Source organism: Giraffa tippelskirchi, chromosome 4 (assembly GCF_054371585.1).
Source record: "Giraffa tippelskirchi isolate mGirTip1 chromosome 4, T2T-mGirTip1v1.2.pri, whole genome shotgun sequence".
In the NCBI taxonomy this organism is placed as follows: Eukaryota; Metazoa; Chordata; class Mammalia; order Artiodactyla; family Giraffidae; genus Giraffa; species Giraffa tippelskirchi.
The window spans coordinates 142,203,834-142,228,132 of NC_137278.1; the positions used below are offsets into that span (position 1 = coordinate 142,203,834).

Below are 24,299 nucleotides of genomic sequence, written 5' to 3' on the forward strand. Positions count from 1 at the left end.
CAGAAACCAGCACAACATTGTAAAGCAACTACTCTCTAATTAAAAATTAAAAAAAATAATGTGTAGATATGCTAAGGTCTCATGGTAGGATGCTTCTTCCAAGAATATGTGGCAGAATTAGACCTTAAATATTACTGGGCTTTCCTGGTGGCTCAGATGGTGAAGAATCTGCCTGCAATGTGGGAGACCCAGGTTTGATCCCAGGGTCAGAAAGATCCCCTGGAGAAAGGAGAGGCTACCCACTCCATTATTCTTGCCTGGAGAATTCCGTGGGCAGAGGAGCCTGGCAGGCTACAATCCATGTGGCCACAAAAAATCACGTGACTGAGCACATTGTGTACAATGCTGCCAAATATGCTTGTCTTATTTTTCTGTCTTATCTAGGACATCTTGAACTAGTCCTCTTACCTTATTTGATAAATCCAGTTATGATTATTATTTAGGCAGAGAACAGAAAGCAAGGCCCAATTTAAGAAAACCTACTGGTCTTATTCTCAGTTCTCTTCTAGTCTTCACTAGATACTGCCACTGCAAAGAGCCATCATAATGTTTTTATGAAGGAAGTTCTTTGTCCCTATGGCCACAGTAGTAATTGCTATAAAAACTGGAGAGAATTATAGGAACTATAAAGAATATGGAATGAGTAATGTGACTAATGGTGGATATAAGGTGTGGCAGAAGAAAAAGGTTGTTTGCTGATACCTTTTAAAGGCAGCATTTTGCTTTTCGTAAGGGAATAATTAAAATAGAACTTGAAGTTAGAACTTTAGGAGTATTAAATACAGGCTCCTTATTCATCTTATAGATTAGAAAATTAAGACATAAATTTGTTAAATGATTGCTCAAAATCAAGTTTCTAGTAACAGAGTAGAGTGATAGGGAAAAAGTTAAGTTACTGTGATAATCACATGTCCAGTATTGGAATTTTCCTCCCCCATAACTAGAGCAGTTTATAGCAGTCAGTCAATCAACATTTGTTGAACTAATTTTATGATTGAATAAGATATATTCTCAGTTCTCAAATAATTCATTTGCTAGTGATCAATAAGAATTCAATTTGATATCTGTTATTCTAAAATCTCTTCCCAGTTGACTCAGTGGTAAAGAACTCGCCTGCCAACGCAGGAGACACAGGGGATGCGGGTTCGGTCCCTGCTTTGGGAAGATGCCCTGGAGAAGGGAACAGCAGTCCATTCCAGTATTCTTGCCTGGAGAATCCCATGGACAGAGGAGCCTAGCAGGCTACAGTCCATGGGGTCGCAAAGAGTTGGAGACGACTGAAGCGACTTGTCACATTCTAAAGTCTTGTATACACTGCATAGATTAATTCAAGTTTGGGAGGAAAGGGAAAGCTTTATAAATGTACTGATATTTGAGTTTGATCTTAAAGAATTACAAAGAAGTTGCTATGCAGAGACATAGAGGTCCAGCGTTCTAGGTAGAGAGAAAAGCACGTAGGTTGGCACAGTGAATGAAAGTATGTAGTTAGTTGATCAAAAAATGATGAGTGGTTTGATGTAGCTGAGTAATGTAACTAGATTTGAGAGTGGAATTGTAGGCAGAATTCAGATTAGGAAAATCTTAGAATAGATACCGTGCTAAATAATTGGGACACTTTGGTGGCAGGGAAAACACTGATATTTTAAGGCAACTTGGTATATGAGATACAAGAGGAAAAGATAAGTTCAGAAGGAATGTCACAAAAGCCAACTGCAGAGAAATATAGTGCTTGTAGGGGAGCAGAAAATGCCACCCCGTTGCATGCCAATTTGACATAAGAATTGTTTTGGGCTGAAGGCAATTAAAAGAAACAGATATTTGCCAAAAAGCAGGACATACCTTTTAAAAGGTTTTCTCCCTCTGCTCTGCTCCAAGAAGGACAAAAGTTAATTACCAAAGACTGCACCAAAGGATCCTACATAATAAAGTATACTTAATTAGCCTTTATCTTCCACTAGTTCCTACACATATTTATATTCTGACAGTTTGCTGTACAAGAAACTCAAAGTCCTTTTTCTTTTTGTTAAGATGCTATATAAATTCAAGTTGCAACCACGCTTTGATTAACTCATCACTGAATATTCCCATATATATGCACAATACAAAAGTTAATAAACTTGGTTGTTTTTATTTTGTTAATCTGTCTTGTCAAAAGGGTCCTAGTCAGGAGAATCTAGAAGGGTAGGGGAAAAAAGATTTTTTCCTCCCCTACTGGTTGTGAATAGGATCAAATGTGTCAGGTAAGATGAAGACTAAAAAGGATCCATTGTATTTGGAAATAAAAAGGTCATTGGTGCCTTCTGTCTAAGCAGTTTAAATAAAGTGTGAGAACAGAAACTAAAAAGCTGCTATATGCTGATGGAAAGATTCAGAACATGGATACATTTGTTCATGTCCTTTTATACTAAAACTGAATAATTGACAGCTTGTATCATATTTTGTTTCAAACCTTCAACCTTCAAAAACTAGTTATAACAAATTACATTTATTTCTGTATGGCTCTCCATGGATTTTCCCCTTTCAGATCCCACCCTATTGGTCAATAGCCCACAAAGGATAAAAGGTTCCATACCTCATGCTAAGAAACGGCATATTCTCTAGTGAAACTGTCACTATTTTCCATAATGGCCCCACCTTGCCTATATTCGTGTCCACTGTAACATTTGAAAAAACCCATCTCCGTTAGCAAATTACTGTTTTATATAGAACCCACATCGTTGTTGGCTTTTTAAATATTGCTGTGTAGTATTAGAATATCTTAAATATTTATGACATAAGTTTTATGCATAATTGTTTTTCTTTAAGAAGCAGTTTCAAATATTAATATATTTAGCTGTTTGATTACAAACATTTAAAAAAGCCTGCAAGGCTTTTTATTATTTCTTAGTGTTGGGATTAGATGAGTATGTTTAATGTTCTTATTTTTACATAAAAAACTAGGAAAGAAGGTATTTCAAAATATGTAAAGTAATAAATATCAGATTTTAGTTTTAGTCTTGTTTTTCCCAGAAGGGTGGTATATTTTGTCTGTATGTAACATCAAATTATAGTTTTTAAATGGAAGCTAGTTGCTATGCAAGTTTCAGATTCTACATTATTAAAGTAGGTTAATTGGTTTGGATTAAGACCATCTGAGAATTCCTGACTTGAGTATAAATTTAGGGATTTGGAGAGTTTATAATCTGAATTTTCAAAAGGGAATTGAGAAGGTGAATATGTCTCTGAACTTTGACGTGTAGTCAGCTTCCAATTATCTGCTTGTGCCAGAGACCATCCCCTCCTAGGTGGGAATTTCTCAGACTGCTGGGAAGCTGCCATTGCCTGTTTTGGGTAGAAAAGGGTTCCACCCATCTTTTTGGTTTTTAAAGTCACTCTCCCCACCCATGCAGATGGTATGATTGCATATCATCCATCTTTCAAATGCACTCCTCCTTGCCATTAGCAAGGATAATAAGCAGGTGAGTAGTTGTTAGGTAAATTCTGAGTGACACTGGCATTCTAAAATTGGCTGTAGTGTCTACAATTCAAATAGCGCTTATTCTTTATGTTGAAACTAAATTAAAAGTATTTTAATAGCCAAATAAGATGGCCTGTGGTTATAGTCATTTACTTAAAATTAATGAGGCACTGATTTCAAACAGTAGCCTAGTGCTCATTTTCATTTAGTTGTTTTTGTGTTTATATGTTTTATTACATGGAGTTTATTAAATTTCACAGTGCAGCTATAAATCAGGGAGAGAGCAGAATTTTGGGATAAATGGGGTAACTCTCAGGAGACACAGCCTCGGCTCAGATATGACTTTATGGTGGAATGCAGAATTAGTTGAGTGCTTCTGAAAGAAGTGAAATCTAAACAGAGATTGAAAACAAGATGTTCAGGCTGGAAAAGGAGTTGGGAATTGAGAAGGAAGAATGTCCAGGAGAGAAAACCATATTTGAAAGCATAGATGCTAGAGAGAGCATAATTTGTTAATGAAACTAGCTAAAAATAAACTGTCACCACAACTACCATCACTAACAAAAGTCCTTTGATGGGAAGATGAACCATGGCAAGAGGAGACTGCAGAGTGATTTAAGGGTATACTAGAGGGTCTTTGGGCTTCCCAGATGGAGCTAGTGGTAAAAGAACCCGCCTGCAAATACAGGAGACATAAGAGATGTGGGTTTGATCCCTGGGTCTAGAAAATCCCCTGGAGGAGGACATGGCATCCTGCTCCATTATTCTTGCCTGGAAAATCCCACAGACAGAGTAGACTGGTGGGCTATAATCCATAGGGTTGCAATGAGGCAGACATAACTGAAGCAACTTAGCACACACACAAAGAGTTTTAGGCAGCAGTGATCAACCATATCTTACAAATATCATATCAACTTCATATTTTACAAATTTATCAACTTCATATTTTATAAATATCTGTACCAATCTGTGGAACAGATTGATAGGGGGCAAAATTTGACAAAGGCTCTCTGGTGAGAAGACTTTTGCAATAATCCAAGTAAGAGATAACGGTGGCTTGATTAGGGTGATTTGATGAGGAAGGGAAGAAAATGGATGATCTATTTCTGAGATAATTAATAATTCTTAGAGATAGGTTAGATAGATGGAATGAGGAATAGGGAGTAATTGAAGCTGACTCTTCTAACTGGCCAACAGACAGGATGGTGATTCTTCCAAAGAGGATGGGGGATTTGTTTTTCTCCCTTTGACTCTCCTGAGGAGGATGGTATTTATCATTTTTATCCCCATGAATGGATGGAGTGAGACAGGAGAAGGGGGATTTGGAAAGAAGGGAATATTAACTTTGAGAAAGGCAACTCATCAAGAAAATGTGGAACCAGAAATTCAAAGCTGCCTACTACAATAGGCTGTTTTTATAGGCCATAGATATAGTTTCTTGTAAGAAACATTTGTTTTATTTCTTATAATATAATTTTATCTTTATAATAGTATATAAATATTATTCCTCTGTGTTCTTCAGACAAATAGTGTTGGATCTGAAAGGAATCTTGGAATGATAGTTTCTGTCAACTGGTGAGGAAATTGGAGCTCCAAGAGAAGATCACATGATACCTGTAGAGTGAGAGAAGTATTAGAATCCAGGTCTCCTAAAGACCACTTCATTACTCTTTCCACAGGACCTAGCCAGCTCCCCATTGATTATTGCATGCTATTAAAACAAATCATTGATGTTGAAGACTTTATGGAAGAAAAACATCATTATTACAGAAGAAGGGGAAATTGCATAAATAGATAAGATTCTTTACTTAACACTTTTTTGCTAGTACAGAATTCTGTTTAAGATAACCAGGGTTACAGGAATTCAGTCCCTTCTTAGTATTGCCAAGGATTAAAACTCAGGTGATCTGGACTTAGGCTTGGCTTTATTTCTAACAAATAGATGAACTCATTCCACTTCTATAGATCTCTATTTCTGTATCTCAGAAAATCAGATTTCTTTTAAATCCCTTCTATTTTCTGTCTGTATCATTTTATATTTTCTATTACTGGTTGCCTTTACTTTCTTCCTTAAATTGCTTCTCTTTCTCCATGGCAAATAGGAACCTCTTAAAAACCCAAGTAGAATAAATCAGTGACATGTATGTCCTGATGGTCCTGTTTATGGAGTGAATAAAACAGGGCCAGAGTTTGCTTTGTTCTGTTAGTAACATATCTCCATGTTTACTTTCCTTCTTTGAAAAATAGGCCTTGAAATCGGGATGCTAATGCATAAGAGGAAGGTCCTAGAATCTGAAGTATGAGAGTTGGGTGTAGGTCAAGTATAATGCTGAGATGTAAATGTGATGTAAATTTTCTCTTCAATAGTTTTGAAGAGAAAATATTTAGAACTTTTTTGTGTTTTTATTTTTAAATTCTTTCTTTTCAAAACTCTGCTTTTGTGTATATCATATGACAAATCAATATGGCACATGCATTTATTTATAAGTGAATACACAATGTAGGATTATATATTCTGGGGTTATGCTTAAATATGTTAAGCTAACAGAAGGTTATGGTCAAATAAATTAGTGAAGAGTTTGCAAAAAATGGTGAGTCACAGGTATCAAAATAAATGCTATGTTCTTAATTATTCATTTTTGGATATCATCCTCTCTGGAAGTAAAGAAAAGAAATCTAAAACAACACTCTCCGACATAAATCACAGCAGGATCCTCCATGACCCACCTCCCAGAATATTGGAAATAAAAGCAAAAATAAACAAATGGGACCTAATTAAAATTAAAAGCTTTTGCACAACAAAGGAAACTATAAGCAAGGTGAAAAGACAGCCTTCAGAATGGGAGAAAATAATAGTAAACGAAGCAACAGACAAACAATTAATCTCAAAAATATACAAGCAACTTCTGCAGCTGAATTCCAGAAAAATAAACGACCCAATCAAAAAATGGGCCAAAGAACTAAACAGACATTTCTCCAAAGAAGACATACAGATGGCTAACAAACACATGAAAAGATGCTCAACATCACTCATTATTAGAGAAATGCAAATCAAAACCACAATGAGGTATGATTTCACACCAGTCAGAATGGCTGCTATCCAAAAGTCTACAAGCAATAAATGCTGGAGAGGGTGTGGAGAAAAGGGAACCCTCTTACACTGTTGGTGGGAATGCAAACTAGTACAGCCACTATGGAGAACAGTGTGGAGATTCCTTAAAAAACTGGGAATAGAACTGCCATATGACCCAGCAATCCCACTGCTGGGCATATACACCGAGGAAACCAGAATTGAAAGAGACGCGTGTACCCCAATGTTCATCGCAGCACTGTTTACAATAGCCAGGACATGGAAGCAACCTAGATGTCCATCAGCAGACGAATGGATAAGGAAGCTGTGGTACATATACACAATGGAATATTACTCAGCCATTAAAAAGAATACATTTGAATCGGTTCTATTGAGATGGATGAAACTGGAGCCCAGTATACAGAGTGAAGTAAGCCAGAAAGAAAAACACCAATACAGTATACTAATGCATATATATATGGAATTTGAAAGATGGTAACGATAACCCTATATGCGAGACAGAATAAGAGACACAGATGCATAAACAGTCTTATGGACTCTGAGGAAGAAGGTGAGGGTGGGACGTTCTGAGAGAATAGCATTGAAACATATTTATTATCCTATGTGAAACAGAACCATTCCAGGTTCGATGCATGAGACAAATGCTCAGGGCTTGGGTTGGGGAGGGAGGTGGGAGGGGGGTTCAGGATGGGGAACACGTGTAAACCCATGGCTGATTCATGTCAATGTATGGCAAAAACCGCTACAATATTGTAAAGTAATTAGCCCCCAACTAAAATAAAATAAAATAAATAAATAAATAAATAGCATTTTGGTAGTTGAACTTACTTAACTGAGTCTTTACTTCTTACAGAGTTGAGAAAAGATATTCCCTCACAAAAGTATTTAATTTTAAGATTAATTTTACTCTTACTCATGATTTTTTTGGATTAAGTAACTCATATTGAAATTATCAGTATTATTTAACTTAAACTTTTCAGCTCAAGGCGTAAATACTAGATTACATTTGTGATTTAAAAAGATTTGGCTAGGATTTTCAAAATCCTACTTCTTCAGTTTTTTTCCATTTATTGTATCTTATTTTATTTTTTCCTGTTTTTTTCTCTCACAGAATAAGACCACAGCTTGCCAAAGAAAGGATTGAAGGATGCCATATTTGTACATCTGTAACACCTGGAGAACCTCAAGTCTTCCTGGGCAAGGATAAAGCTTTCACTTTTGATTATGTGTTTGACATTGACTCCCAGCAAGAGCAGATCTACACTCAATGTATAGAAAAACTAATTGAGGGTTGTTTTGAAGGATATAATGCTACAGTTTTTGCTTATGGACAAGTAAGTATCAAATTATTTTCCATAGAAGCTGTAACTTTTCAGAAGTGTTGGTTCAGTTCCACTTTTTGTTGCTTGAGATTATGTTATTAAGATCAAGCATCCATTTTTCTCCATTCTTTTATTCAGACTGGAGCTGGCAAAACGTACACAATGGGAACAGGATTTGATGTTAACATCATTGAGGAAGAACAGGGTATTATTTCTCGTGCTGTTAAACATCTTTTTAAGTGTATTGAAGAAAAAAAACACACTTCCATTAAAAACGGACTTCCTCCTCCAGATTTTAAAGTGAATGCCCAGTTCTTAGAGGTAATGGTTTAACCGTGTCATCAGTTTCCTTTAAATCTTATTCTTAAGACCACAGCCCTATGACTTTATAGTCCAGCTTCCATTTTAGTGCTTGGCATATGGTGTTCAATAAATGTTGTTTGAGTAAATTAACATAGGCACTAATATCAAGAGATAATAGGTAGTAAGTATTCCTTACTTATTGGCATTTAAGATTATAGATATTTGACCAGCATCCATAGAGTAAAACAATTAATATTGTTTACTTCAGATTTTTTGTTCTTTTCTGAGAATTACTTTTGTAATGTAGTTAGGTTCACAAAGTGCTGGGAATTCAGTAACTAAGACCGAAAGGAAGGGAGAGAAAATGAGGAATAATACAATTGATGCTGCAGCACTAGTCTGGCTGCAGAAGCTGGTATTACTACAAGGATATGCAGGTATTTTAATGCAGTATCTAAAGATTAGGGGGATTTGAATTAATTTAGGGCAGTCTAGGCTGGTACGAAGGTCATGCTAAGTAAGAAGACATTTAAGATTTGAGCAGTATTGCAATTGGGTGGACAGTGCCATTATAATTCTATATGCTTGGTCCAAAGAGCGTTCTAGTCTAATTGAGGTCTAGATCACCTAAGCAAATCATTTTGATAATTGATGAAACATTTTATTCAGCATTATATAGCACACAACAGAAAACAATTCAAATTAACATCAACAATCTTTCTAGCTAGTTTTAATGGACATTCCAATTTAGTAAAAACCAAGAAGAATATAATTATGTGTTTCTACCAACAGAAAGGTAACTAATGATGGAAAAAGAAAAGAAACAGTGTTCTTTTATCTTCCCTTTCACCCTGTAACTGTTATTAGGCATTATGACTTTAAGCATATTGATAAAAAAATTGGTGTATACATCCTCTTATAAGGTAATAGCACAATCTCATCAGAGTCTATTGATATATTGCTCATCTTGCAAAAATACTAAGTATTCATTTTTAGATACACTAAGAAGGGTTATAAGATCAAAGAAAATATACTTTAAGTTCAAACACTAAGAATTCTTAAAACCTTCCCTAAACTTTCAAGCTTAGAATTTGTCTACATTTGATACATATTTTTTTATAATTTACTTGTATTTATAAATATTTATCTCTTGCAGAGGGTTAGTGGATCATTTTAGCTAGTCCTTAACTCATTAGTCATGATTAAGTCTTTTACTCTTCTTACCCTTGTAAAGAAATCTGGCATTTGTTTTTATTTGTGGTCATTTTTCTGTGTTATTTTGAATAAATATGTCATTTAGAAGAACTTTTAAGATATGTTTCAAAGATATCATGCAATGTGTGTTATTACAGCCATGAGGCAATTTTGGCTAATGTTAAACTCACTTCTTTTGATAGCTATATAATGAAGAGGTTCTTGACTTATTTGATACTACTCGTGATATTGATGCAAAAACTAAAAAATCAAATATAAGGATTCATGAAGATTCAGCTGGAGGAATTTATACTGTGGGCGTCACAACACGTACAGTGAATACAGAATCCGAGGTGACATTTATGTTATAGTTAAAATAGAGCATGTTTGGGGAATTCCCTGGTGGTTCAAGGATTAGGGCTTTGCACTCCCAATGCAGAAGGCGTGGGTTCCATCCCTACAAGCTTCGAGGCATGGTCAAAGCAAAAAAATAGAGCACATTGGGCTTTATTTAATAGCTTTGCTGCTCACAATATGGCATTTGTATCCTAAAGAGTAGCATTGAGGTAAAATTTTATCTTCTTCATCATTTTTTTCCAGGATTTTATTATTAAAAATGTCACAGTTATAATAAAGTCAGTGCATTTGTCATAACATCTAAAGAATGTAAAGCATTGTATGTATAGTTTTTTTTCACACCTAGAAAAAAAGAGTTAGATAATTTAAAGTGAAGGATGAGACCACAGCCCTTTGTGCTTTTTGCTATAACACATGGAGGCTGTGGGCCTTCCCTGGTGGTTCAGTGGTAAAGAATCTACCTGCAACGCAAGAGACGCGGGTTCAGTCCCTGGGTCAGGAAGATCCCCTGGAGAAGGAAATGACAACCAGCTCCAGTATTCTTGTTTGGGAAATTCCATGGACAGAGGAGCAATCTGGCAGGCTACAGTTGATGGTTGCAAAAGAGTCAGACATGACAGTGACTAAACAACAACATCATGCTGTCCTGTATTATGGCTCCTAAAGAGAGACTGTTAAGAAAACTTACACTGGGGAGCTCTGTGGCAGTCCAGTGTTCTGGACTCACTGCTTTCCGTACCTTGGCCCTGAGTTCAATTCCAGGTGGGGAACAAAGATCTGCAAGTCTCATGGAATGGTCAAAAAAAAAGTTACAAATAGGAAAATACAGAAGAGCCTGAGTAATGCCAGTTATTGCTTAGTTTGTTCCAAAGTGTTCTACTGTAATAGTTTTGAAATAGAAGCTGCAGACATCAGCAAATGGCAAACAATGGAATCTCAGTGTTTTCTCCTATTTACAAAAACAAACACTATTATACTTTCTGGTCAAAAAGTGCCTGTAAATAAAATAATAAGACAATCTACCTCTTGTACTTTTAATACGATCATTTTTAACCAGTAGCTCAGACTTATGATTGTGTAGATTTAGTTTAAGTATTATTCAAGTAAAACCCCTCTTTCTTTCCCTTTTCTAGATGATGCAGTGTTTGAAGCTGGGTGCTTTATCTCGGACAACTGCTAGTACCCAAATGAATGTTCAGAGCTCTCGTTCACATGCCATTTTTACCATTCACTTGTGTCAAACCAGAATGTGTCCCCAAATAGATGCTGTGAGTTAGTTCTAATGTCTTAAACTTTCAGATTTCATTTCTATAAAATCACATGAGTATCAAAGAGAATATTTGTGTCAAATTTAGTTTGTTTAATCATTCATTTTCCTAATGAGATGTCCCTGGATTTATTTAAGCTAAAGCTGGCCAGCCATATAAGATTTTGAAATTAAAAATTGACTATATGTCTGCAGTAGCCAGAAAGTATGGTGATGGTTTAGTTACTTGAGACCCTTTGTTTTTGAGGACTGTATGCTACAAATTTCTCTCCAATATAAGCAAAGCCTCAGTTGATAGCTTTCTTTGATCTAACTTTGTCTAAGCTTCTAGTTGCAACAGGCATTTTTGTGCTTATATTTATTTGACTACAGGCCTATACTTGGCTGTATGAATAATGAAGGCAAGATGGGGCTGAAGGATATTTAGTGTCACATTAATAAGGTATTTTCAATTATTTTTCTCAATTACAGGAAAGCGCAACTGATAATAAAGTGATTTCTGAATCATCACAGATGAATGAATTTGAAACTTTGACTGCAAAGTTCCATTTTGTTGATCTGGCAGGTTCAGAGAGACTGAAGCGTACTGGAGCTACAGGCGAGAGAGCAAAAGAAGGCATTTCCATCAACTGTGGACTTGTAAGACTAACACTTTGTGCTGGGAATATATCAGGGTTATTTTATTATCCTTTTCCGTTTTATAATATATAATGCCCAAGTGGAAGTCCTTCATACACTGAGCTGAGAAATGAAAGTTACTGTAAACTTAGGAGTAATGCATTGAATTTTGATGTCAGGCTGTCAACTTTTTTTCTCCTTTTCACATTGTAGGTTTTCTTCAAGTGTGAAAAATTAGTTGGATTGAGTTTTATGATGTGTGCATAAGATATGTATATATATAGTAGAAGTGATTTTAAAATTCTTCTCAAATTTAAAAATATACTCAATATTAAATATTATATGGGATGACCTTTAAAGTAGTTTTATGCTAACATTTTTATGACAGACTTTATTTTGGAAATTATAATAACATGTTATTTAATAATGATTATTTCAAAATGATAACTTTTCTCACTTTAGGAATTAACTTTAATACCCTGCCATCTAGTGGTGTTTTTGATTGATTGACAAACATCTTGTGTTGGAGTTAGCCTTAAGTTTCTATTATCTGAAAGAAAATGTTTTGAACCAAATTTTTATGTAATAAATCTTTTTTTTTATTGATTTCATTATAAAAGTTCTTTGTTCCTGCTTAAAAGTAACGGCATTGTAAATTTCTGTGATGCTGACAGCATCAGGACAGGTGTTTTCTGCTTTGCCTCTATTCCTTTTTTCCTAGAGCAGGGGATCCAAGCATATGGTCCTTTTTTTGATCATTGCCAAATATTTGCTGTTACATGATTATAACCCTTCTGTGGGGGAATTATCAACTGAGACGGATTAGAGAGAGCTAGTCTTCCCAACCATGCATCCTGATGCTTCCACCATATGCTTAAATATTGTGGTCAGAGGAATGAGTGAGCAGAATCCTGGACTTTGTGTATTGTTTTGAATTTCTTGAGATATCAAATCATGGTATGGTATTTACGTTTGTGCTGTTTGGAAAAGACAAAAGCCATTGCTCAGTTTTCTTGTTCAGGCTATTGAAACATGTTCAGACTTGTGCTGGAGGTTCAGTGTGACCAGTGGCTAAAATTGCAGACTCTAGAAAAGAGGGACAAAGACACAGTGTGATGCTGATGCACTCTCTGCAGCATCCATTGGCTCTCACAAAAACATAGTTATAGGCGAGTATGGCAAGCGTTTAGGAAAATGCTTATACTGTAGGTGCTAGTTCAGTGACTAGGAAAAGTAGAAGCGGGTGGCAGGAGGAGGGACTAAAGAGTTCTACAGTTTGACTTAATTTCTTAAATATTGGATGCTTAGTACACAGATTCATTGAATTTCTAAGTGCTGCTGTACTTAATAATACTTTATGAAAAGATACCATACTGATATGTTTATTGTGGTTAAAAGAAATTTTGTTTTCATATAAGGAAGCTATAGTACAAGAAAGTTCCATGAAATTGTTAAACTAGCAATTTTTGCAACATGAATTGGCAGTTTTGTGAGACACCTCATGATGCTCTGATAATTCTAAGAATGGTTTAGAAGTCATCAATCTTACAACATTCCTATTTCTAAAGAAAATCCCTTCATAGATGTTTTAGTATTTGTGAATTACAGGTATTTATATAGCACTAAATTTTGATTGGTGTCAGTTTTTTAGTAGTTATATGGAAAGCTTCAAGTTTACTTCATATTTCAAAATACAAATGTAAAGTAAAACCAAACAGGAGTGGTCTCAATTCTGCCATGTCTTCATATTATTTTCTATAAGATTTCATTATTTAAAAATGTTATAATTAGTACATTTTTACCATTTTCCTCTCTCTCTTTCTACCTTTTAGTTGGCACTTGGCAACGTAATAAGTGCATTGGGAGACAAGAGCAAGAGGGCCACTCATGTTCCCTATAGAGATTCTAAGCTCACGAGACTACTACAGGATTCTCTTGGGGGCAATAGGTATGTAGAAGTGTTTATCCTCCATATTCCTGGATTTCAATCATTCATTATTTTTAAAATGTTTGAAAAGTGATTTATAAGACTTGTTTATCATAAAATAAATTAATGAGGAACTAGTAGTTATTCAGTGCCTCAAGTGCATGAGTGCTTTTGCATGTCATTTCACATATTTCTTGTAATATCTCTTGAGGTAGGTATTGTTATTCCTATTTTATAGATAAGAAAATTCAAATTCAGAGAGATTAAGTAATTTATTCAGTCACTTGGCATATGAAATCCTTGGCATATGTTCTCTCTACTATACAGAGTTTCAGTTTTGAGTGCTTGGCACATACTTGATGCCTAGTAAAGTTTTGTTGAAAAATGCTATCTTCTATGTAATTAAAAAACTAATTTAAATGTTATTAATTTTTTGCAAGTCTTCTAAAAATTAAACATTTTTTTACATTTTTAGAAAACTTTAAAAATATTAATTGAATGAAATATAGGGTGTTAGCTGGTTAATAATTTTGCCAGAATCGCTGATATTCCTCCTCTTCTGTACTTTGCATCATCCTGATACGTTTCATTAACTGAATGTATTCTTTTGGTAATGCATTCCTCTTTATAAACAGCAGCATGTTGGCTTTAAAAGTGAAAACATTTTTGGCATTTAAATTCAGTCTTCGCATAGTTCAACGTTACATACAAACTGATGCTGTAAAACAATCCAGTAATTTAACTTGCCAATTTTCTCTTTGAACAACTATTATTCAAAGAATTTTGATAATGTTGAATTTATTTGGGCTGAGGTTGGATGGATTTGGAAATAATATTTTGTTTTATATAATTTAACAATATCATTTTTATATCGCTTCTTTTATAATATTGGCATTGTCTTGACTCATCTCTCTTCTAGCATATCCTTTGTATTGCTTCCATTTGTCCGTATTTCTTCTGTTCTATATTTTCATTCAACTGTCAATATCAATCTGAATCTTATTGCAACTGGATAAAAATTTTTGTTTTTTATGCCAAATATAAATTATTAAAGTTTGCTAAATTGTAGCCTTTTCCTATATTTATTTCCTTACTTTACAGTATAGCTTTGTTTTGTAACAAAGAAGAGCTAGTAAACATCTTCACTTTACCAGTGTCAATACTTTTGAATACTTCAGTACTTCTGAGAGTTTGCTTGCCCTGTAGTAATCTAAGATATTTGCACTATGGATTTTGAATTCCTCTTGAGGTTTATCTAAGCTTCAGCTAAAGAATCTCAGATGTTTCTTACCCATTTCCTAAGTGGGTTGTAACTCCTTTCTTCTAATCCCATTCTCTTCTGTTCATGGAACTTTCCAGGCAAGAATATTGGAGTGGGTAGACATTCCCTTCTCTAGGGGATCTTCCTGACCCAGGGATTGATTCCAGGTCTCCTGCAGTGCAGGCAGATTCTTTACCATCTGACCACCAGTGAATAAACTGTGGAAAATTCTGAAAGAGATGGGAATACCAGACCATCTGACCTGTCTCTTGAGAAACCTGTATGCAGGTCAGGAAGCAACAGTTAGAACTGGACATGGAACAAAAGACTGGTTCCAAATAGGAAAAGGAGTACGTCAAGGCTGTATATTGTCACCCTGCTTATTTAACTTATATGCGGAGTACACCATGAGAAATGCTGGGCTGGAAGAAACACAAGCTGGAATCAAGATTGCGGGGAGAAATATCAATAACCTCAGATATGCGGATGACACTACCCTTATGGCAGAAAGTGAAGAAGAACTAAAGAGCCTCTTGATGAAGGTGAAAGAGGAGAGTGAAAAAGTTGGCTTAAAGCTCAACGTTCAGAAAACTAAGATCATGGCATCTGGTCCCATCACTCCATGGGAAATAGATGGGGAAACAGTGGAAACAGTGTCAGACTTTATTTTTTTGGGCTCCAGAACCACTGCTGATGGTGACTGCAGCCATGAAATTAAAAGACGCTTACTCCTTGGAAGGAAGGTTATGGCCAACCTAGATAGCATATTTAAAAGCAGAGACATCACTTTGCCAACAAAAGTCCGTCTAGTCAAGGCTATGGTTTTTCCAGTGGTCATGTATGGATGTGAGAGTTGGACGGTGAAGAAAGCTGAGCGCCGCAGAATTGATGCTTTTGAACTGTGGTGTTGGAGAAGACTGTTGAGAGTCCCTTGGACAGCAAGGAGATCCAATCAATCCATCGTGAAAGAGATCAATCCTGGGTGTTCATTGGAAGGTCTGATGTTGAAGCTGAAACTCCAATACTTTGGCCACCTCATGCGAAGGGTTGACTCATTAGAAAAGACCCTAATGCTGGGTAGGATTGGAGGCGGGAGGAGAAGGGGACGAGAGAGGATGAGATGGTTGGATGGCATCACCAACTCGATGGACATGGGTTTGGGTAGACTGCGGGAGTTGGTGATGGACAGAGAGGCCTGGCGTGCTGCAGTTCATGGGGTCGCAAAGAGTCGGACACGACTGAGCGACTGAACTGAACTGAACCAGTGAAGCCCAGTCCCATTTTCAGTCACCCTCTTAAAATTGTGAGATTAGTCTCCTCTTTCAAAAGCATCGTACTTCATATAAGCATTAGAGAACAAAACGCCTTCATTTTGTGATGTTTGTACAAATTACTCTTAAAGAAAAATTAGATCAAAGATAATTTGTGGAAACAAGTTGCATATATTTATATGAACAATTTGGTGACTTTATAAAAAAACCAACCTGGCTTTTATATGTTTATAATGTTTAATACTTTAAAAACTTTATAGCAAATACTCTGAAAAATATAAAATATGAATAAAAATTAGTTGTATATCTACTACCTGTAGGTAACTACTGTTAATATTGTGATATATTTCCTCCCTGATGAATAATATAACATGATATAGTAACATATAAGGTAAATAATTTTATTTATTTATGCCATACTGCATGGCTTACGGGATCTCAGTTCCCTGACAAAGGATTGAACCTGGGCCACATCAGTGAAAGCACTGAATCCTAACCATTAGACCACCAGGGAACTTCCTAATACTGGGTTGCCAAAAGGTTTGTTGATTTTTCCATAAGATGGCTCTAGTAGTGCTTGGTTGTCGTTACTTCATTCGAAATAATTGTTTAGACTGTATCATGATAGCTGTCATATTAGCTTGCATTAAAAAAACTTATCAAAATTAGTGAATTTTTGTGTAGTCATTTTAATATTGAAGATGGAAGGAAAAAAGCAACATTATTGGCATACTATGCTTTATTATTTCAAGAAAGTTAAAAATGCACCTGAAATGCAAAAAACAATTTGTGCAGTGTATGGAAAAGATACTGAGACTGATTGAATGTGTCGAAAGTGATTTGATAAGTTTTGTGCTGGAGATTTCTCTCAGGACGATGCTCTATGGTCAGGTAGACTAGCTGAAGTTGATAGTGATCAAATCAAGCTATTAAGTGAGAAAGATCCATGTTATACCATGCAGCAGATAGCTGACACACTCAAAATATCAAAATTGAGCACTGAAAATCATTTGTACCATCTTGGTTATATTAATTGCTTTGCTGTTTGGGTTGCACATAAGTTACGTGAAAAAACCTTCCTAACCACATTTCTGCATGCAATTCTCTACTTAAACATAATCAAAACATTGTTTTTAAAACAAATTGTAACAGGCAGTGAAAAGTGGATACTGTAAAATGATGTGAAATGGGAGAGACCATGAGGCAAGTGAAATGAACCACCACCAACCACACCAAAGGCCAGTCTTCATCCAAAGAAGGTGATGTGTATATAGTGGGATTGGAAGGGAGTCCTTTTTATGAGCTGGAAGACCAAGTGGTTAATACCAACAAGTACTGCTCCCAACTGAAAGCAGCACTCAAAGAAAAGCATCTGGAGTTAGACAACAGAAAATGCGTAATCTTCCACCAGGATAATGCAAGACCATATGTTTCTATGATGACCAGGCAAAAACTGTTATTGCTCATCTAGGAAGTTCTGATTCATCCACTGTATTCACCGAATATTGAATCTTCAGATTTCCATTTATTTCAATCTTTACAAAATTCTTTTAATGCAGAAAATTTCAGTTCCCTAGAAGGACTATACAAAGCACCTGGAACAGTTCTTGGCTCAAGAAGATAAAAAGTTTTGGGAAGGTGAAATTATGAAGTTACATGAAAAGTAGCAGAAGGTAGTGGAACAAAATGGTGAATATGTCGTTCAATAAAGTTCTTGGTGAAAATGAAAAATGTGTCTTTTAATTTTTACTTACAAACTGAAGGAACTTTCTGGCCAACCCAATATATTTAAGTTATATGACTTCCTTTAAGACAGTTATGATTTTATATAAAAATAAACCACTTTCATTTAAAAAACATTTTTCATAAAACTGTTCTTGAAATTTGTATATTTTGGGTTTTATTTAATATGTGACCTTTTTCCTATGTGATAGACATTAGCTCCTCTCATTCCTAATTTCACTGTTCTTAAGCACTTGAACCCAGTACTTTTTGTAAAAGAGAGTTCTCTACTTTTCCCACTTCACAGTTGTGGTGGATTGATATTGTACATGACTGTATTCAGCTTATCCCATTATGTGAGTTTGAAAACACTTGAACTGCTGTATACGCTATTCAATAAAATGAGTTCCTTGATTACAGCAAGTTCAAATGTTGTAAAAGTTTCTAAAAGGCTTACTCTCAATCTCTATACTTGTCATGAATTTCCCAGACTGGCACTGGACTCGAGACTACACTTTGAGTAGTACTGACTTCTAATTAGTATCCATAATCATCACTCTCATTGGATTACCTTATCTTCTTCATCAACAGAGGTGCATGAATTATCTTAACTTCTCACTTCAAATAAATAAATATACACATGATACACTAACAATTACTAGGGACCTAATATGTTCCAAATCCTAATATATTCCAAACAAATAACGATGACCTAATATGTTCCAAACAGATGGGCAAATACATGGGAAAACAATGGAAACAGTGACAGACTATTTTTGGGGGGCTCTAAAATCACTGAAGATGGTGACTGCAGCCATGAAATTAAAAGACTTGCTCCTTGAAAGAAAAGCTATGACCAACCTAGACAGCATATTAAAAAGCAGAGACATTACTTTGCCAACAAAGGTCCTAGTCTAGTCAAAGTGGTGGTTTTTCCAGTAGTCATGTATGGATGTGAGAGTTGGACTATAAGGAAAGCTGAGCTCCGAAGAATTGATGCTTTTGAACTATGGTGTTGGAGAAGACTCTTGAGAGTTCCATGAACTACAAAGAGATCAAACCAGTCATTCCTCAAGGAAATCAGTCCTGAATATTCATTGGAAGGACTGATGCTGAAGCTGAAACTCCAATGCTTTGGCCACCTGATGCGAAGAACTGATTCATTTGAAAAGACCTCGATGCTGGGAAAGATTGAAGGCGGGAGGAGAAGGGAATGACAGAGGATTAGATGGTTGGATGGCATCACCGACTTGATGGACATGAGTTTGAGTAAGCTCCGGGAGTTGGTGATGTAGAGGGAGGCCTGGCATCCTGCATTCGATGAGGTCTCAAGTAATTGGACACAACTGAGCGACTGAACTGAACTGAATATGTTCCAAATATCTTGTTGTATGAAGTAATCTGATGAATAAAAAATATTTGATGATCCTTTTCCTCTTGGAATTTAGTATCTAAGAATTTGGATCTATAAAATTTTAATATAGTCATAATCATTATCAATAAAGAAGAGGTATGCAGAGGGTATGAGGAAGCAGAGAGAAAAAAGTATAGCCAAGCTCAGGGTTGGATTCTTAGGCTAGAAGATCTCTAAGTTCAATCTTGAATAATAGTAAAACTAAGGGTAAGTAAGGATGAGCAAGAGTTCACAGAGGAATAAAGATAGATGGAATGGGACCCTTTTTAAAAGGGTAACTATGAAGGGCTTTCTGCTAAGTGAAATAAGAGACAAATAGTGTATGATATCACTTATATGTGGAATGTAAAACTACAACATTGGTGAATATAACAAAAAAGAAACAGACTTAACAGTTACAGACAACAAACTAGTGGTTACCAGTTGTGTGTAGGGAGAGGCAGTATAAAGATGGGGGAGTGGGAGGTACAAACTTTTGAGTATAAGATAGGCTCAAGGATATAGTAACTGTAAATGGAAAGTAACCTTTAAAAATTGTGTAAACATTTTTACAAATTAGGAAAAAACACAATGAGACATTACTACCTATTCTCTAAAATGAGTAAAAATAAAGCTTGAAAAAAAATAAAAGGGGTACTATGAATGCTTTGTTGAAATTTTTGGGAGAAGGCAGCAATGGAACAGGAGGGTAGGAGGCCATAGATTAGAACTGATAGGTGTAAATTGCAGAGCAGCCTGGGTAAATTACATCCTTAATTGTGAGTATGTAAGTGCCTATTAGAATTTCCACATCTGATTCATTAACAGAAATTTCTTAGGCATAATAAGAATTTTATTATCCTATTCTTTGGTTGGTAAAGCAATTCATCATGACTGTAAAATAATGTTTCACATTTTTCCTGTGTAATCTAACCAGAAATTCTGAAACTTCGATCACTCAATCACAAATGATGTTTCATATTGTGAAACATATTGGTATATTAAGTACTTTTTTCCAGCAGGTGATAGAATTTTGTGTGAAGTATTTTGCTAAGAAAAAGATCAGGATGCAAGTGATTAAAAAAAAGAAAACATTTAAATCCTGAAATATTAAGCAGATAATGAAAGCAGTGGGTTTTGAATTTCAATATTTCATAGGTAGATTAAATTTTAGAATTATTCTGTGTATATTGCTTCAAAAATTTTTTGTAAAGAGATGAGAAATAAATATATGCACTTTTGTTTTCTCAAGGTATTGGGTGTCAAAAAGGGACAATATAAAAAAAATCTTTTTCCTTAAGGTAGCATTGAGGCTTTAAAATTTGCTTTTATTTTTATGTTTGGTAATATCAATCTTTTGGTATCTTGAAGAGAAGATATTATTCAAAAGACAGGTATTTAAAATGATTATTTCAGTATTTTATTTGCTTTTATCTGTAAACCTAATTATTTTTTTTGTAACTTTCAGCCAAACAATCATGATAGCATGTGTCAGCCCTTCAGACAGAGATTTTATGGAAACTTTAAATACCCTGAAATATGCCAATCGAGCTAGAAATATCAAGAACAAAGTGATGGTCAATCAGGACAGAGCTAGTCAGCAAATCAGTGCACTCCGTAGTGAGATCACACGACTTCAGATGGAACTTATGGAGTATAAAACAGTAAGTTAATGATTTTGATTTTGCATTTTGTGTACACAGTGATAACTTTTTGTGATGGCTTTCACATATGTCTCTGGAGTCTCTGGTCATAATGGTGGCATCCTTCCTTTTAGGGGTAGAATTCTATAGTTTTCTTTGTGGGTAGCCTTTAATAATGTTCAGTCTAACAACTTGATCAGCCTCTTGTTTCAAAAGACTACTTTCTCAGTCAAATTCTTTAGTGACAAATGCTCAATGAAGTGATATAGTAGAGGGAAAAGGAACTCTTTTGCCTTGAGGCTGTTAAGGCAAAAGGGCTCTTGGTTGTAGAATTGCACAGTCCTGCAGTATCCTTTAACAAATCTCTCGTGTAGTTAGAACATCTCAACCAACAAGGAAATAACTTTTCTAGGGCAAAAGAATAATTGATGAAGAGGGTGTGGAAAGCATCAATGACATGTTTCATGAGAATGCTATGCTACAGACTGAAAATAACAACCTGCGTGTAAGAATTAAAGCCATGCAAGAGACGGTTGATGCACTGAGGACCAGAATCACACAGCTTGTTAGTGATCAGGCCAACCAAGTTCTTGTCAGAGCAGGTATGTGTGTAGGCTGTGGAATGAATGAGAGATTACTTTTGGAGGGCAGGAAATATTCTTCATGTTTGTTAATTTCATGGAATAGTTCAAGTAAAAATGTCAGTTTCTGTGATTTTAAGTTAATGTTTAATTTGTAAATAATACATTCTTATAGAAATGAAATGTGTCTTTGCTTCATCATATTATCTTGCTGCTCATGGAATTAAGGGCAGGAAATTTGTTGTTTAAATTATGTTTCAAAGCATTATTGTTTGTTTCCATAACCTTGTTTTTCTCTTACTCTTTTCTGTTGAATTTTAAAGGAAATTCTGTTTTTTTATTAACTTTTATTGGGGCATATAGTTGATTTACAATGTTGTGTTAGTTTCTGCTGTACAGCAAAGTGAATGTTACACATACACATATATTCACTCATTTTTAGATTCTTTCCTATATAGGTCATTGCAGAGAACTGAGTAGAGTTCCTTGTGCTATACAGTAGGTTCTTGTTATCTATTTTTAAATAGCAGTGTATGTATATATGTCAATGTCAGTCTCCCAGTTTATTCTTTCCCGCTTTCCTTATTTTTTCTTGCAGGTGAAGGGAATGAGGAGATTAGTAATATGATTCATAATTATATTAAAGAAATTGAAGATCTCAGGTATAGTTTATATTCTGCAATATATAATGCACATATTTGGGTTTTGCAATGAAGTATTATTGCTACTATTTATTTGTTGGGCTTATTTTGTGTAGGGCTTCCCAGGTGGTGCTAGTAATAACCCGCCTGCTACTGAAGGAGATGTGAGATGTGGGTTTGATCCCTGGATCGGGAAGATCCTTTGGAGAGGGCACGGCAACCCACTCCAGTATTCTTGCCTGGGGAATCCCATGGACAGAGGAGCCTGGCTGGCTACAGTCCATAGGGTTGTAACTATTCACAGTGATATTTCAGCTCTTTGGTCAGGTTAACTTTACGGGAATAGGTACTTGCCTATAATGAAACATATGGGAACATAATGTCACAAACTACTTTCTTCTTCTCACATTATCTTCCTGTGTTCTTCTACTACTCTAGTTGTTATACCCTTAATTGGAAGCCTACCAAACCTTATATAAGGATAGGCATAATTGATGTCAATGGAGTTGCCTCCTTGTGCTCCTCACCCTCCGTTTGGGAATGCTCAATAAGTCATCCCTAATTTTTAAAATCTCCCGTTACTCCTGTTCCTTTATACTTCCCCAGCTGTCTTTTATGAGTGAGTTATTGCAGCCCTATAATTTGCCTGCCCCTGGTACATATAAAGCTCATTCATCACTCACATTTCACACACATACAGCAAATACTCGCTGTAGGCCAAGCATCATGCCATGGATTGAACAAGTATGACATAAACAAGGAGTTCACAGTCTAGGTGGGTCAACTTACATAAATAGTCACATGTAGTAAATGGGATGACCAGAATTGGTAAGTGGAACACCCACACCTATTGTGGGAATGTGGAGGGGACCACTGAGCACAGACTGTGAGAATAAAGGTCAGAAAGATGATCAAGAACACTAATTATTTCTGTAATATTTTCAGGTTCCATGATTTGCCCTGTTTGCTGAGCTGCTTTCTCTTGAAGTAAAACTACAGACAGCTCCATCGGGAGCATCTAAATAACTCAGAACTCACTTCTGCTATCCATATGCAGAAAATAATCAAGTGAAAGATCATCTTTCACAGCTACCCTAACAATTCTCTATCTTGTGTTTGTGTTCTCTTTCCCTTTCTCTTCCTGTGGCTATTTTAGAGATACTTAAACAGAGATGAGGAGTTCTTCTACCGTTTCTGCCTCCATAAGGCACACCAGATCCCTTAAAGGCTTCAAAAAGTAAAAACTGATGAGAAAACATCTGATGTAGCAATAAAGATACTCAAATTGTTGTTGTTGTTCACTCTGTTATGTCTGACTCTGCGACCCTGTGGACTGCAGCATGCGAGGCTTCCCCATTCTTCACTATCTCTTGGAGTCTGCTCAAACTCATATCCATCGAGGTGATGATGCCATCCAATCATCTCATCCTCTGTTGCCACCTTCTCCTCTTGCCCTCAATCTTCCCAGCAGCAGGGTCCTTTGCAGTTTGTTGACTCTTCGCATCAGTTGGCCAAAGTATTAGAGCTTCAGCTGCAATCCTTCCAATGAATATTCAGCATTGATTGCCTTTAGGATTGACTGGTTTGATCTCCTTGCTGTCCCAGGGACTTTTAAGAGTCTTCTCCAGCACCACAGTTGGAAAGCATCAGTTCTTTGGCGCTCAGCCTTCTTTATGGCCAGACCCTCGCATCTATATACATGACTACTAGAAAAACCATAACACTGATTATATGGACCTTTGTCAGCAAAGTCATGTCTCTGCTAAATTTTAATAACACTGCTCATAGCTTTTCTTCTAAGAAGCAAGCGTATTTTAATTTCATGGCTGCAGTCACTGTCTGCAGTGATTTTGGAGCTCAAGAAAATAAAGTCTGTCACTGTTTCCATTTTTTCCCCCATCCATTTGCCATGAAGTGATGGGACTAGATGCCATGATCTTAGTTTTTAAATGTTGAGTTTGAATTTATTCTGTTTGTATATTTCCAAACTTTACCTTTTTGATGGAGAACTTTGGGGCCTTAGGTTATAGTTCTGGTCAGCAACCCAACCTGGGCTAGTAATTTCCATCTTGTATTGGCAAAGATCTTTCCTGCCCACTGCCAAAAACTTGTTCTCTGACCAGTCTCTAGTCCTTCATGATTCTTTAGAGTCCATCTTTACCATTCCTTCTGACAAAACTTATCTCTTTTAGTTGCTAAAGATTCTTTTTCTTCTCCTATTTGCTTCTTTTTATCTTTTTTTATTTTCTTG

The 24,299-nt window shown here is 35.8% G+C and overlaps 1 protein-coding gene across 5 annotated transcripts in view; it reads left to right on the forward strand.

Annotated features, from left to right (window-relative positions):
* KIF21A (kinesin family member 21A) overlaps nt 1–24,299 on the forward strand; it is a 171,892-nt gene that overhangs the window by 86,396 nt on the left and 61,197 nt on the right. For all 5 annotated transcript variants that reach the window (XM_081483369.1, XM_081483372.1, XM_081483371.1 and 2 more), the window contains exons 2-10: nt 7,660–7,882; nt 8,009–8,191; nt 9,571–9,720; nt 10,858–10,992; nt 11,463–11,630; nt 13,442–13,557; nt 20,652–20,847; nt 21,239–21,428; nt 22,006–22,069. In XM_081483369.1, coding sequence (XP_081339495.1) covers nt 7,660–7,882; nt 8,009–8,191; nt 9,571–9,720; nt 10,858–10,992; nt 11,463–11,630; nt 13,442–13,557; nt 20,652–20,847; nt 21,239–21,428; nt 22,006–22,069 — 1,425 coding nt within the window. The remainder of the gene's footprint in view (nt 1–7,659; nt 7,883–8,008; nt 8,192–9,570; nt 9,721–10,857; nt 10,993–11,462; nt 11,631–13,441; nt 13,558–20,651; nt 20,848–21,238; nt 21,429–22,005; nt 22,070–24,299) is intronic.